Source organism: Haplochromis burtoni, unplaced genomic scaffold (genome assembly GCF_018398535.1).
Source record: "Haplochromis burtoni strain Fernald_Lab_line unplaced genomic scaffold, NCSU_Asbu1 Contig_149, whole genome shotgun sequence".
Classification (NCBI taxonomy): Eukaryota; Metazoa; Chordata; class Actinopteri; order Cichliformes; family Cichlidae; genus Haplochromis; species Haplochromis burtoni.
The window spans coordinates 632236-646369 of NW_024582510.1; the positions used below are offsets into that span (position 1 = coordinate 632236).

The 14134-nt window shown below is 41.6% G+C and overlaps 1 protein-coding gene across 2 annotated transcripts; it reads right to left on the reverse strand.

Annotated features, from left to right (window-relative positions):
• Nucleotides 1–6: 6 nt before the first annotated feature.
• On the reverse strand, nt 7–12901 carry tfap2e (transcription factor AP-2 epsilon). 2 transcript variants are annotated; one of them, XM_005938761.3, is made up of 7 exons: nt 12751–12901; nt 9429–9872; nt 7611–7665; nt 4118–4349; nt 1627–1745; nt 1006–1144; nt 7–702 (listed from the first exon to the last, which is right to left on the reverse strand). In XM_005938761.3, exons 1-7 carry the CDS (start codon nt 12787–12789, stop codon nt 441–443), a joined length of 1290 nt encoding a protein of 429 aa, XP_005938823.1. In that variant the 5' UTR covers nt 12790–12901; the 3' UTR covers nt 7–440. The 2 variants fall into 2 exon arrangements, with proteins under 2 accessions (XP_005938823.1, XP_005938824.1); XM_005938762.2 differs by lacking the exon at nt 12751–12901 and adding an exon at nt 11958–12696.
• Nucleotides 12902–14134: the final 1233 nt, after the last annotated feature.

Genomic DNA, 14134 nt, shown 5'->3' on the forward strand with positions numbered 1-14134 from the left:
TGTGTGTGTGTGTGTGTGTGTGTGTGTGTGTGTGTGATGACAGTGGGGGCTTCTAACACACACATAATAGTGGCATGTTTACCAAAGTAAATAAAAGGCAGGGGGAAATAACCAAAAGCATACTGCCATAAGTGAAAACTCATCCTGAAAAGACGCCATCGTGACACCAACCAGCTACTGAGAAGAGAGGTCCATGCGTCATTTTGAGCGAGGTGGCTGTGGACACACATTACAGTACAGATATCATCATAAGCCCTGCCTCCTCAGTTAGAGGGGAGGGGCTATAGAGGTTTCGAGGAGGTAAAAGTCTCAGTTTGTATCCTGAGGGCAAAGGTAAAGATGCAGAGGGTGTCAGTCAAGTCTTTTCTCCCTCTTTTCTCTTCCCGTCTGCCTCTCATCCATCCATCCATGCATTCATCCACACATGTGTTCCCCTCCCTCTATTTGCGGTGCTTCATCTCCTTGTCGTGGTGGCTCTTCCCTCCACCCTCTCCTTTGTCCAGCAATTTGATCGCCTCCATCAGGTAGCTCTGGAAGGCGGAGAGCGCCGCGCAGATGGCGGGTGTACCGAAGCCGTGGGTGAGCAGGCTGAAGTGGGTGAGGCTTCCCTGGACGCCCGGCTCCAGGCAGGGGGTGGGTCGACTGGCACCGAGCGGGGAGCGGTCCTGGGACATGAGGTCCACAAACTCTTTACAGATTTCCCTGAGAAGAAACAAGATCAGCCTTTTAGAAGCATTCGACCGTGATCTGTTAGACCTTCATACCTAACAGGAGTTCTCTTTAAATGGACACTTGTTTGTGGACTTCTTGCAGTCCACAAACAACACACAAACTAACTTTTTAAATGTTCATGTCTGACCACTTCTGAGAAACAGAGTGGCGCTGGTTTTTGTTAGTTGAAAGCAAGAAGAAACGCTGAATATCACCAGCCTCATGCTTTAAAAGCTATTTCATGCAAGATTAATTCATGAGTGAAATGAGCAGGAGAAGAGACCAGCCACTCACTTGGTGGCGAGCAGCATGCTGCGTCGCGTTGGGAGCTGGTCCGGCTCGCTCTGCCTGCACAGATACTCGGCCGTGGCTCTGGCTGGGAACTCTGTTTCACACACGTAACCGAAATCGCGCGCCAGATGGACGGCCTCACCTGAACGAGGAGAAGAGGGAGTTTGGATTAAAAAGAAGCTCGAGCTGAAATTTGCACATGGATTTATGGGGGGGGGGTTTTCACGTTCAGGGCTTCAGTTTAGTTTAAATCAAGTAATTATTCAGATAAAGACTTTTAAATATACACAACTGACTGTTCGGGTCAGGTCAAGATAAACTCACTAACCACTTCGCTCACTTTCACCACTCAAACAGTTCACTGCTCTCTGGCTACAGCTGCAGTTTTTTAAAGGACACCCTCCATGTCTGTGTGTGTGTGTTTGTGTGTGTGTATGTGCGTGCACTTGTGCGCACGCATGCAGCCATCCATGCTGTGGCTGTTTATTCATGTGTGCTCACGCAGGGATTTTGCTGTGTGAATATGTGTCTCTATCTGTCAGGATGTATGCAGGTCACTGTATATGTGTACGTGCCTCTGTGTATATATGTGTGTGTGTGTGTTTGCATGTGTGTTTTTCCTACCCTCCACTAGAGATGTTAGCAGAGTGACGTTGGCTGCCTTGCGTCGCCCGGCGGGCAGGTTGAGGCCAATCTTCTCCAGACGCTCTCTCAGACAGCGGCCACCATTCTTTGACTTCGCCCTGAGGGGGGGACAGGGAAACAGAGGGAGCAGTTTTAGGAGATGCTTCTTGTGTATTTGTGTGTGTGCGTGCGTGCGAGTGTGTTTGTCTTTATGACTTTTGTTGTGGTGTGCTTCTTTGTGTCCCTCTGTACGTGTGTGTGTGCACGAAGCTAAACTCTCCCTATGTTCCCTGTCAGCTCCGATGCTATCCAGTATTCTTCTCAATGTTTTTCTGCTTTGCCTCTTTATATTCAAGTAAAATTTAAAGCCAATGAATCCTGCTCATTGTTGATTTACTAAAGCTCTTCAGACCTCAATCACATAATTCATATAGACTTTATGTCTGGAGACACATACGATTTTCTTTGCAATAACCTTTAAATTTAAGGTAGATGATGGGCAGTAATATATGAAATAAGTAATTCTACAGTGTAAAAAGATATTCTGCATTAAAAATACTACTTTAGAAGAAGCATAGTAAGGCAGTGTTATCAAAAAATCCCTTAAATATTTCTACATTTCATATTAGTATGAAATAGGGACTGATTTATGCATCATATGCGAGTTTAAGCCACTTTACAAACTGTAATGGTTTACACGTTAAAATATTCATTTCTCATAAATTCATTTATTCATAAAAATGAACCAAATCATAACAAACATACAGAATAAAACAAATATCTTCAAAATCTGCAACACTGCACCAATTTCCAAAGTAACCAGGTACCAAATAATTGGAATAGGGTTCATTTCTTAATCTGCAAAAGCATAAAGTGGATTAAGCAGCGGTACCTCAAAGTGATAGGCAGCGATGTATTGTTATCACTGGGGTATCTGTATCTCTCTGCAGGGGAGGCACTGGGTTTTTACGGCACTTTAGATCTTTTAATTATGTCCTCTCAAAGTATTTCAGCCTGCAACTCAAATCATGAAGTTGTTCTCTCGCCCCGAGGCCGTAGTTCATTAAACCGCATTGCTTCTCTTGTGATTTAGTCTCATGACCCATTTTGGGTCCTCGGCGCTGGTCCTGTAGTTAGACTAAAATCAATCTTATTCTGAAAAGCTGAAAGCAGAAACGTCCTAATGTATGGCGTGTATTGTAAAGAGTGAGACCGTTACAATAACTAACGCGACATGATTAATGTGGCCAAAAAGAATTCACAATAGAGATATTAATGAAGTGCAGAAGAGAGAACTGAAATGACAGCTGTGTGATTCATAATTCATAATGTCATAATATTAAACATTATTAGACTCTGTTTATTATTGCCATTATATAAATATTTCATTTTTAAATATCATGGTCATTGTCGGTCCTCGTTTATTATTTCTCCTCTATTTGATAATAAAAGAGCCTGACTGGAGTGGTAACTTGATCCCACGCTCAAAGGTCAAAAATACGGAAAATGTAGTTCCTGTGTAGTTTTCTTGTGCTGTTGTGTTTCTAGACTACATTTCCCATAAATCCTGGTTATTGTTTGGTTTTTTATACCTCTCTGAAGAAGATAAACAAGTCACATGTGCATTTTCCTGCTTTGTGTTGTGTCATAAAGCAGCACCTAGTAGGTAAAGCGTATTATATAGTAGGGGTATCAAACATAAGGCCCAGGGGCGAGAATGGGTCCAGCAAAGACTTCAATCCGGCACAAAGGGCGGCCCATGAAAATTTAGAGAAGAGCAAATATTTTGGACTTTAAACTGTATTTTGTATCATGTTTTAGAGCTTTTTCCTACAGATGAAGATCTCCTCCATGGACACTCATACTATACCAAAGAAATTTATTAATTATAAACATTTAAATGACAGAATAGTTCTTGTTTTTTCACCGTCAAATGCAGGAATTTATTATTATATATAGATTTTTTTTTTTTTTTTTTTTACATTTTCTGTGAATTAACAAAAACTTTCTGTTTTATAATTACCTAACAGTCTTGGACTTGAAAGCTACCAAAATCTTTTCTGTAATTTTACATATTAATTTCTTACAAATTACGTCCAAAGAGCAGGGCTGTCGGAACTGCGCTTCTTTTTATCTCTGGGATTAAATGTGTAGTTGAACTTCTTTACACTGACAGAAAGAAGAGTTTCACTGGTCTGACGCCTTACTTAAGATCAAACTAGGTTTCATGTAGCCCATGATGTAAAATTAGTGTGACATCCCTGTTACAGAAGATCAAATTCAACCAGTTCAACCAGTAACAGATGCTCCTGCTGGGGACTGCTCCGTTTTACCGCATTTTTGGGTCCTAATGAGGTAAAGTTAGCATTTTTCCATTCATTAAAAAAAGAAAAGGTTTGTATTTTTCTTGTGCTTTAATCTTTAAAGCCCAACTAAATAAAAACATCTTTACATCTAAGTCGCACCCTCTCGTTCCCCGTCTGCTTCTCACCTGCGGAGGACTCCTCCCAGCAGAGAAGCGTTGAGGCACTCAGGTGGGGAGAGGCGTCTCTGCACCTCCCCAACTGTCACCTTGTACTTGGAGGTGGAGCTGAGCAGCGACAGGCGACCCGGGACTGAACAGAAGACCTCTGCCGGGTTGGAGACGCACCCCACTCCGAGACCCTCCTTACCGATGGACAAGGCGGACAGGGACGAGCCGTTCAGCTTGGACGGGATGGGAACTGTGGGGCAAAAGGGGGATGAAAGGTGATTATTAAAGCAACAAAGACTGGATGAGGAGGGATAAAAGGATACAGATCATCAATCTTAACATATGTCATGTGTGGCGACGATTGTGTTGTGTGAATGACTGTGTGACAGCGTGCTCCTCCCCTCCTGATTAATCTATTCAGTGCAATGTTCTCCCCTGCGTCGACAGCTCTAATTCTGGAGCGCTGCTTGTTGATCCTGTTCCTTAAGCTGCAGGTGGTTGCATTTTAACTGCGCATTCTTAAATAGCTTCGCTTCGCACCTCGAAGAGCTCAATTTGCACTTAACTATTTTAAATCGAGCTAAGAAGTTACACAGAGAAACCTTCAGGTGACTGGCCAGAGTCAGCAATCGAAGGCTACTCAAGTGTAACACTCAGTGTACCTGTTGCTACCTGAGCAGCAGGGGCAGGGGCAGATTTTGTTTTCTCCAATGTTTATGTTGGGCGATGGTGAAATTACTTTCTATTTGAGCAGAAATCCTCTGAATTGAGAAGAGTGAAGGAAGTCAGACGATTTGCTTTAAGACTGCATTTCCTTGGAAGGATACAAAGAGTCCTTAGATCTGCTCCTCGTCTGTTTAATGTGTTCTCATTGTGCTTTAATCTTTAGTGTTTTCAGATTTATATGTCTATAATTTTCGCCTCCTGCCACGGATTCAGTTTTCTCCGTATTCCCACACTGTGGCCAAATGACTTTTAAAACATCAGCATGCTCCTTTAGAAACGATTTATGTGCACAGTAATAAAAACTGCTAACTATATGTCATCCAGAGTTATGAAGAGACTGTCTTTGGTGAATTATTTTGCTTTTAAATTTGAATATAAGCAGCACAGACATATTTCCATCCTCCTTCACTGCAATGTTGTGCGTGCAAAATCAACAATAAACTCAAACTGTTGGGATTTAGTGAAGCGATGTGAGAGAGATAGACATGTTTATATAGAGTTAACGGTAGAGAGAGGACAGGAAATGAAGACAGAGAGAGCCAAATGAGGGCTGACAGGCTATAAAGGTCCCTGGATAGTCTCAAAATGGGGATTATGTGGTTTGTGATGAGCGCTTTAAGTGACCAAAGAACATGGAAATATGTTGTTTTATTTTATTTATTTTAATTTAGGAGATCCAGTCCTTTAAGGTGAGATACACACAGTTAAATCTCTAGTCTGAGTATCACCGATGACGATGATGATGACGAGAAACTTTAAATCCTAAGCCAATATTTTTGTGGAGGGGACCATAAATAGATTTTGATGCTCATCATTTTGAGTCTTATAATTATTAATAATTATTCAAAAATCTCATATTCAGATACCAAGGACATGCAGAGGGTTGGTGTGACAGAGGATGAGATGGATGCAAATCAGTCAAGCAGGCAATCGCTGAAGGGAACATCCGAAGGAGAAGAAGAAGAAGGCATACTGCGATAACTCACAGTGTTAGGCTTAGCTGTCCTCAATGATCAGGACTCAAAATTTTGAAGGTTAAGGAATAAAATGAAGCAATCAAAGATCTTAGAAATCCAAAAGAATCTCTGGTTAAAGAAACCTTGAATCAATCTGCACGTATGTCTCTTTCATGTGAAAGAATCAGATCTTTTAGTTGAAGGTTGAAGTTGAGGACTTATTTAACTCATGTAATAATAATTCCCTCAGCCTCACTTCCTGTGGTCGTTCCATGCCTCATGGCTCTGCAATCTATCTTCTCCTTTCAGTCTTTTGAAAGAAACATTGTCTGTAAAACTGTACTAACGCTGGCGTGCCAGCTCCCTCGTTGCACTGAGAGGGTGCGCAACGGCGGGTGGCCTCTTTGCAACTCCCTGCTGTGCAGCGCAGATTCCCCCAAACTGCACACAATCTCTAAAATCGCCTCATTCACAACGAGCCGATTAGCCAGGCGACGAGGCCGCAGAGCAGCAGAGTTTTTCTCCAAAGCTCCCCTCCTTTGTCATCTCCCTGCCCCTCCCTCTCTTTCTCTTATCATCTTTCACTCTCTTGCTTGACTCTTTCGTGTGCCTCCCACTTGTCGTACCCCCCCCCCTTCTCCCTCCTTGCTTGTCTTCTTCCCCCCTTATACTCTATCTCATTTTTTTCTCCCCCATGGATTTTCTTATTCATGAGGGCTCTAGGTTTGCTCTGCTATCTGCTGCGAGTGCTCGCCGTGGAGAGTCTCGCTGCGGTAATTGATCAATTCTAAGCGTTTGGCAAACAAGTGGAATCACTGTCACTTCATCAGATGACTGCAGCAGAGAGATTCAGGGAGTCTGAATGAAACCAGAAATGTGTAAAGCCGCTCCCAGGGCTTGATTTGGAGAATTACACCAAATCAAGCAGCAGTTTCGGGGGAAACTTTAAGGTGTGGACGGCCAGACCAGTTAGGATTTTTAAGGTTTTGTGCAGTAAAAGAAGCACAGAATGTTTTTGTTTTGTTTTGTTTTTTTATTGTGCATGCATGTTTAAATTTGAAGTTTTTCTCGTTCTAAAGAAATACAACAAAGAACCAATGTTGCTTAGTGTTATTTCTCTTATTCTGTCAGTCATTTCATAACACAGCGGGTGCCATCTTTAGCCTGTTTTTGTGCAAAACCTCCCTTTTTTTAAAAATGCACCTGAGCAGGGCGTCTATCTGTTTTCAAAGCATCGCGCTCGACACCAGCTACAAATCCAACATGAATTTTCTAATCGCGCCCCTGTGTCTTCTGCCACTCGGAGTCGGTAATATTAGTGTGATCGTACTCTGCAAATTTCTCCACAACTCCTCTTTTATCATGTTCCCCTCCCTTTTCTTCCTTGCCCCACTTCTCTCTGCTCCTCACTCTAAGCCTAACACACACACACTCACAGACACACACGTACACACTCTCATATGACCATGAACAGTTCATTAAGAATGTGTGCCTTTGGGGTGAAGTCTGCAGCTGAGTATTAGAGGACTTCTTGACTTCAAATGAAATAGCAAAACAGAATTATTTATAGTGTGTGAGAGAGTGTGTGTTCATGTGTGCGTGTGTGTGTGTGTGTAAGAGAGAGAGAGAGTGCAAGAGAGTGAGAGAGGCTGGTGTTGGAGTGCCCCTAAACACAAAATCCCCTTCAGCGTGTATGGCACAATTATATAGGTGCACACTTAGACACAAATGCACACATACACAATTGATCTTTTCTCTCTTGCTCTCTGACACACACACACACACACGCGTGCACACAGAGACGCACACGCAGCTCTTCTACCTCTTACCTTTTTTAATGACAGAGTGGTCGAGGATGCCCAAGGCTGATCCTTCCTCCATTCCCTGTGTCAGACAGACAGACAGTCACTATCATTTATCCACCGGCCTCAGAGCCACCACACACTCACACACAGAGACACACACAGAGATATACAGCTTGTCTCTCTCAGGCCAAAGCAAGATGGAAGGTCCAACATTTACTTTCCCCTCACAGCACATATGAGCACCATCAATATCCAAGTAAATAATAAAAGCAAATTTGATTTAGTGCAAGTTGTTTTGTGCAACAGAGAAAGTAAATGAGTTGAAGTTGTGACGCACAAAGCAGTTTACATTTCTGTTTAATCAAAAAGAAGACATGTCACTTCATTTCAATTCTTTTAAGCCTAAAGCAATAAAACGTTTGGAACAAAGGCTATTTTTTGGACAGAAAAAGCAACATAAAGCAACATAAAAATCATTAATACATCTGCATAATATGTGTTAGGTAAAAATAAATAAATATATCTTTTTAAATCTTAAGAAAATGCGATTTACTGATAAGTGAAGTGTGGCTCAGCGATTCAAAGACTAAATTAGAAACATTTGAAGTTTTCTCTGATTGAAAGTAAAATCATGTTGCAGGGCCCGAGTCTCATGTTGCCTCCTTTGTGCTGACACTATGAGAGGGTTCAAACGCGGAGGATATAATCCATTAATCAAATAAAAGTCCCTGTCAAGTGGGAGCGTTTAACAGCAACATGCCCGGGTTGACTCCTCGCCCGGCGCTCCTCTCAGACGTTTCTTTTCTATTAATGACCGTGCAGATCAATTGGTCTCGGTGTGTGTGTGTGTGTGTCTGTGTGTGTGTGTTTTTTTTTCTTCTGCGAGGAGGCAACAAACAGCGTCTGCAGCTGCACCTGCTGCAGGGAAGCTGACTGCTCAATAAACCATAGAAACTATTCTTCTCCCCCTAAAAACCTGCAGAAGGCAAAAAGGCTGCAGAATCACTTTGTGTCTGCGCGAGACGGAGGATAATGCTGGAGTGGATAATAAAATGGAGTGAGGCCAAATTGCTATCATTCATTTAACGAATGCAGTTTTTTATATTCATATTTTAGGGTATCGTTTTTATTGTGGATAATCCATTAAAAAAAGCTTAGAAAAAAAACGTATATACAAAAAGATTTCAAGTAATAAAACTGAAAACTGAAACATTAACTGATATAAAAACCATCTAAGACATGTCGTTATTGATCATGTCCAGCACAAACGGATAAAGCAGGAAAACAGACAACTGTAAGATGTAGAGATTTAGAAATTTAAAGACTATTTTTTTCTTGTCTTGAGAAATCAGCGTGCTGCTGTTTCCTTTGCTGTTTCTGTGTCAGACGCTAAAATTAAAGTATCAATTTTTAGGGAAAAATATAAAACTGCAGCTCTGAAGGTGTTTTAAAAAAAAAAAAAAAAAAAAACAAATAAATAACATAAAAAATCATTTTAAATTAGTTACCAGAGTTCTAAATTACACGTTTCGCTTTTTATGTAGATGTTTTAGTGTGGCCTGCATCTTTATAAACTCTTATTTGGAATTAAAGATAAATTGCCCTGAGGCCTTTTCGCCGCACTGCGCGTCTTCTAGTATTTAGTAGAATTTAGTAGTATTTATTTGCTCTAGCTAATTTTAAAATATTTCATTATCATAAAGGATAATTATTGAAGCACAACAAATACGGGCGTTTTAAGAAAAAATGCGTGCGTCTTTATCGTGTGCCGATTGACTTTTACGCACGGACTTCTCGAGCAGCAGTGCCAACGCAACACAAGCGGAAAAACAAAAAAGTCACCTGAAGATCATCCAGGCCGTGATGTCCCAGGTGCATCCCGAGAGGACCGTCTCCGAGAGCTGCAGCCCCTTCCCCGAGACCGTGCAGCAGCCGCGGGACAGCTGGATACTCCCGACGGGGGTCCAGGCTCAAAGCCCGGTGAGACTGTGATAGTAGCCCCCCTTCCTCGGAGCGCGACCTCTGCGAGTGCCACGCTGCTTGCTGGTGCTGATGGATGGAGTTGATGGAGGGGTAGGGGTCTGACAGGTGGGAATAAGCAGAGTCCTGGCTCTGAGAGTATGGCAGTGAAGACTGTGGATAGGGGGGTGGAAAGTAGGGAGGCTGGAAGTCTGAGGCCGGAGTGTGGCAGAGCGGGGGAGCCGAGGAGTAGGCGGCCTGGTTCAGGGAGGACAGCTGGGAAAGGCGCCCGCTCGGCGAAGAGCCGCTTAGTCCGTCTGCGCGGTCCTGCAGAGAATCAGAAAGTTTGTTTCATATCAGGAGCTCAACGTGCTCAGAGTTTCAGGGTTAAAAACATTGAGCTCAGAGCAAAAAATATTTTAAACCAAAGCGTTATTTCCATAAAGGAATCGAGATTTTAAAAAGGAAAAATAAAAGAAACAAATAAGTCACAAAAACGCAAAATTAAAATATGAAAAAAAGTTTTAATGTGTCAAAAATAAAAGTCGTGAATCCATAAATAAATATTTCCATTTCATTAGGGAGGGATGGAAATAGCAGTTGCGCTTGAAGTGATGCGCCGTGGCAGAAGACGCCCTTGGCATCGCTGTTGAAAAGTGTCAGAAAGGTCACTGCCACCAAGGAACTGCACAAAGGACAGGTAACGCACAGCAACAATAACAACAGCAGCACGTCGCTCCGGGAGGAGGCTCCATCTGTAAATAATCAGGGACTGCGTCAACAAACACAAACTGACCCCACGAGTGAAAATTAAAGCAAAAGAGGGGTTCATTCAGGCTGGCAAGGCGCGCGAAACCAAACGATAATTCAATGTGACTTCACAAGTTTGACCTCTCTTATTAAAAGAGATGCCAGTATGTTCACGCTGTGTGTGTGTGTGTGTGTGTGTGTGTGTGTGTGTGTGTGTGTGTGTGTGTGTGTGTGTGTGTGTGTGTGTGTGCAAACATGTAGTCCACTAGCCTACATTTGGGCTCACACACACACGCATCCCGGTGAAATTTGATTTTTTTCTCAAAGCTGGGTCAACCTGATCGATGCTGTTGTGGTGGAAACAATGTCCATTATCTCCCTGCCAAAAATGCCGCCTTAAAAGCAGATATCGGTCAGCCCGGCACAGCTTTATTCGTGCACCGCCTTTCACCCACAGATGAATGAAAAAGTGCATTTCAGGCAACAAGGAAAGAATGGGCAAAACAATTAACAGACAAACAGATATTTGCAAAAGTTTTATAACAACAAACAGCAAAATGTTTTTTTAATTAAAAAAATACACTGTAAATATCGAAAATGTCAACAAACGAGAGTCATAAATAATAAAGAAAAAATAAAGAAAGAGAAGAAAGGTAAGATTATAAGGTAACTGATGGGCCACAAATGAGAAGACACCTTAAGTAAAAGTGAAAATAATTATGTCTTCAGGTTTCTTCTTCTTCTTTTTTTTTTTTTTAAAATCTCCACTGAGGTGCAGTCCACCATTCCCTGAGGCAGACTGTTCCCGAGACTGGGACCACAGTGGCTCAGGGATGGTTCCCCATGCGTTTTTATTAAGATCCTTGGGAGAACCCGGAGGCCGGCTGCACAGAATGTAAGCCGGGATCAGCTTTGGTACATAACTATAAAACATGTCAGAGAGACTGACTGCTGCCAGGCCATTAAAACCCACTCAAATCCTCTCTCAAAGAAATGCAACCTAATAACTTTAAATTAATATTATTACGGGCTTTCATATTTGTGATCAAGGTCGATATTCAGTACTACAATTACTCATACTGATTGTGCGTACTTGTGCATTTCAAATTTTATTCCCCAAATTCTCTCTATATAAAAAAACTGCAAAACACAGAAAAAGATGAGCATCTTTCCACCGTGTGGACTCCTCATGGTCACTGTCTCAGCTGCTGTGACCGTGTGCAGACAGACAAAGAGCATCTCTGGGACAGATGCGCGGCGCAGTGTCAGTAAAGTCTAATTTTTGAAGTATCTGTGATTCTTTGGAACCACTTCTACAGGAAACCGAATTAACAGCAACGGTTGAACCACAAATCTTATATGATTTAGAAAACAATAAACATGAATTACTATTACTCTGTAAGCTGACAGCTAAAGAATTCAACGCACTATTTAGGTCTTTTTCTGTATCTTAATATACTCCAATTTTGTTAATTTGTTTTACCGCCAGCTGCAATTGTTTTACGCACGTTCTATAAGGTTTACTGACATTTCTAATGCAAAAAACAAAATCCTTGTAAATTTGTGTTACAGTAACGACTAACAGACACCAGCAGCCCTGAAAATACTAAAACAAACAAACAAAAAAAAAACAACAACCCAGAACGACTCTGTCTAACTTACCATAGCTGAATAGGTGTGGATTAACATCTGGACCAGTCTGGACAGATCCCCAAAATTTAAAATTCAACGGGAGTCGAAGGCTTCCCACGGCTCATAAGGTGTCACAAAAAATGTTCCCAGATGTAATCCAGGCCTTTATTAAAGGTCCATTCAATTCAGAGGTGCTGATATTTACTTTTCCTTATCTCTCTGTCTGCCGGAGCTCTTTACGCTCAGATGAAAAGCAGCTGCCAGATACGAACACGCGCGTACAACACAACACAGAGTCCTGCAGCCTCTCCATGAGCGCACTACTTATAGGTTTTGCGCGCACCCGGCAGAATAAGGGGAGGGGTCGAGAGGAGCCACTTCTCTTAAAGAGATATATTCCTTCGCTTGCTTGTTTTGCCCCACGCTGATTGTACCGTTAGCTATTGTTGCCTTTTAAAATAGCATCATGCAGGCTTTACGCACGAAGTAAGACCCCAGATGGGTTTTATTAGTAGTAAATATCCCTCAAAAATTCACATTTTCAACAAGGAAATCATCTCCCGTGATTCTTTTAACGTCTACGTTAGAAAGTTAGTCTTTTTACGCACGAAATTTTAGAGGGATGGTTTAAAAATCTAAATTATTTTAATTGTTTCAACTTTTTTAATACACCTTGAGTATTTCACGGTTTGAACCGACTTTAATTATCTTCTGACATAAAAAAAAAAAAAATACATTTTAAAAAGACGTGTGCACCTTTTTACGCGCTTCTATATAAAACATAACAGACTCACAGAGCCCACCAATGAAAATAAAACTTTACCTGCGCGTTGTCAGTTTTAGTTCGGGATTTCCAGAGCATGATGGCGCTCGGGCTGTACGTCAAGCTGCAGCTGAGGGGTTAGAGATGGATGGAGAGGAGAAGAGAGGAGACAGGCTGAAGGTGCAGAGGGGAGTGAGTTACTTTGAGAGACGATGCAGTAGTTTGTATGGATGAGTCAGAGAATAGAGCCGGGTGTAAGGAGGGGGGGGGGGGGGTGTTAGAAAAAACACAAAAGAGGGCGGTAGGTGACACGAGTCGAGGAGGGGGGCAACTGAAAACTTTTGTCACGGTTGGTGTGAGGACCATAGGATCAGCGGTGGAGGGGTTAAACATAGCTGATTGGTGATGATGGCCTGACAAATTATCAACCTAATCAAAAATTCACTTTAATATTTAGAAATATTCCAGAACTCAAATAAAAATAAAAATTTCCCCGCATTTCTGAGCAAGTCTAACATCCGCTACAGCATTTAATTCTTGTTGCTAGATGACTGATATGCGCCAATTTAAGACTTTCAGCGTCCAGTAAAACGATGTCATAACTAAACACTTTGTTCTCTGTGCTGATGTTTTTTTCCCCCCACATATTTTATTAATAGCTTCACTATAATTTAATTACCAGCCTAATAATTGAAACAACTAAAACTCTGGAAATGTGGATAACGGAAGAAGTTTGCCAGTAAACAAGAACTTCACCACACATTAAGTGTCATTGCGCCATCTAGTGGAAACCGACTGAATGCCTGTTCAGTGAAATAAGGAAAATGGGCTTGGTATAAATGTACACCAGCCCAGTTCGCATTACACTGAACGTTTGACATAATACTTAAATTACAAGATTCTAATCAAATGAATTAAATTTAGCATTATTTTAAGTTCATGTAATGGCCAATGCAATAATATGACCTTTGAACAGGAAATTTAAATGTTCACATCCAACCTCATAATGCAGACCTGCATCATATTTAATTTATGATGCAATACAGCACAAAACTGTCCTCAAAGCAGCAGCTAGTAAGAGAAAGCTGTAAAAACAAAAAAGCAAACCCAAAACACAGCGTTCTCTAACAAAAATAATTCTTTATTAAAGGCATTTACATTTTCAACAGTTGCATTTAAGAAACAGCTTGTGTGCATTTTCAGCTCCTTGTGACAGGTATAGCCGTCTCTGTGAGGATTTACCTGCAGAGCTCTCAGATGTTTTCAATGATTTATGATGAAAACAATAAAGTAGGTCAGTCAGACAAACGGGGCACATTCAGAGAAATGCGCACAGAAATGCATGATCCTCCTCATTCCTATTAAAACTATAGACATTTTGGCAGACATCCCCAATTTATTAATAAAAAAAAACCCATCAGAGCAAACACATTTATAATACGAG

Excerpts from the sequence above, each read along its gene's own strand:
- tfap2e (XM_005938761.3), bottom strand. The coding sequence starts at position 12,789 with ATGCTCTGGAAATCCCGAACTAAAACTGACAACGCGCAG. Across the intron at positions 7,666-9,428 it reads ACGGCCTGGATGATCTTCAG|GGAATGGAGGAAGGATCAGC; the intron begins GTGACTTTTTTG and ends TGTCTGACACAG. Across the intron at positions 4,350-7,610 it reads CCACTCTGTCATTAAAAAAG|TTCCCATCCCGTCCAAGCTG; the intron begins GTAAGAGGTAGA and ends TTTGCCCCACAG.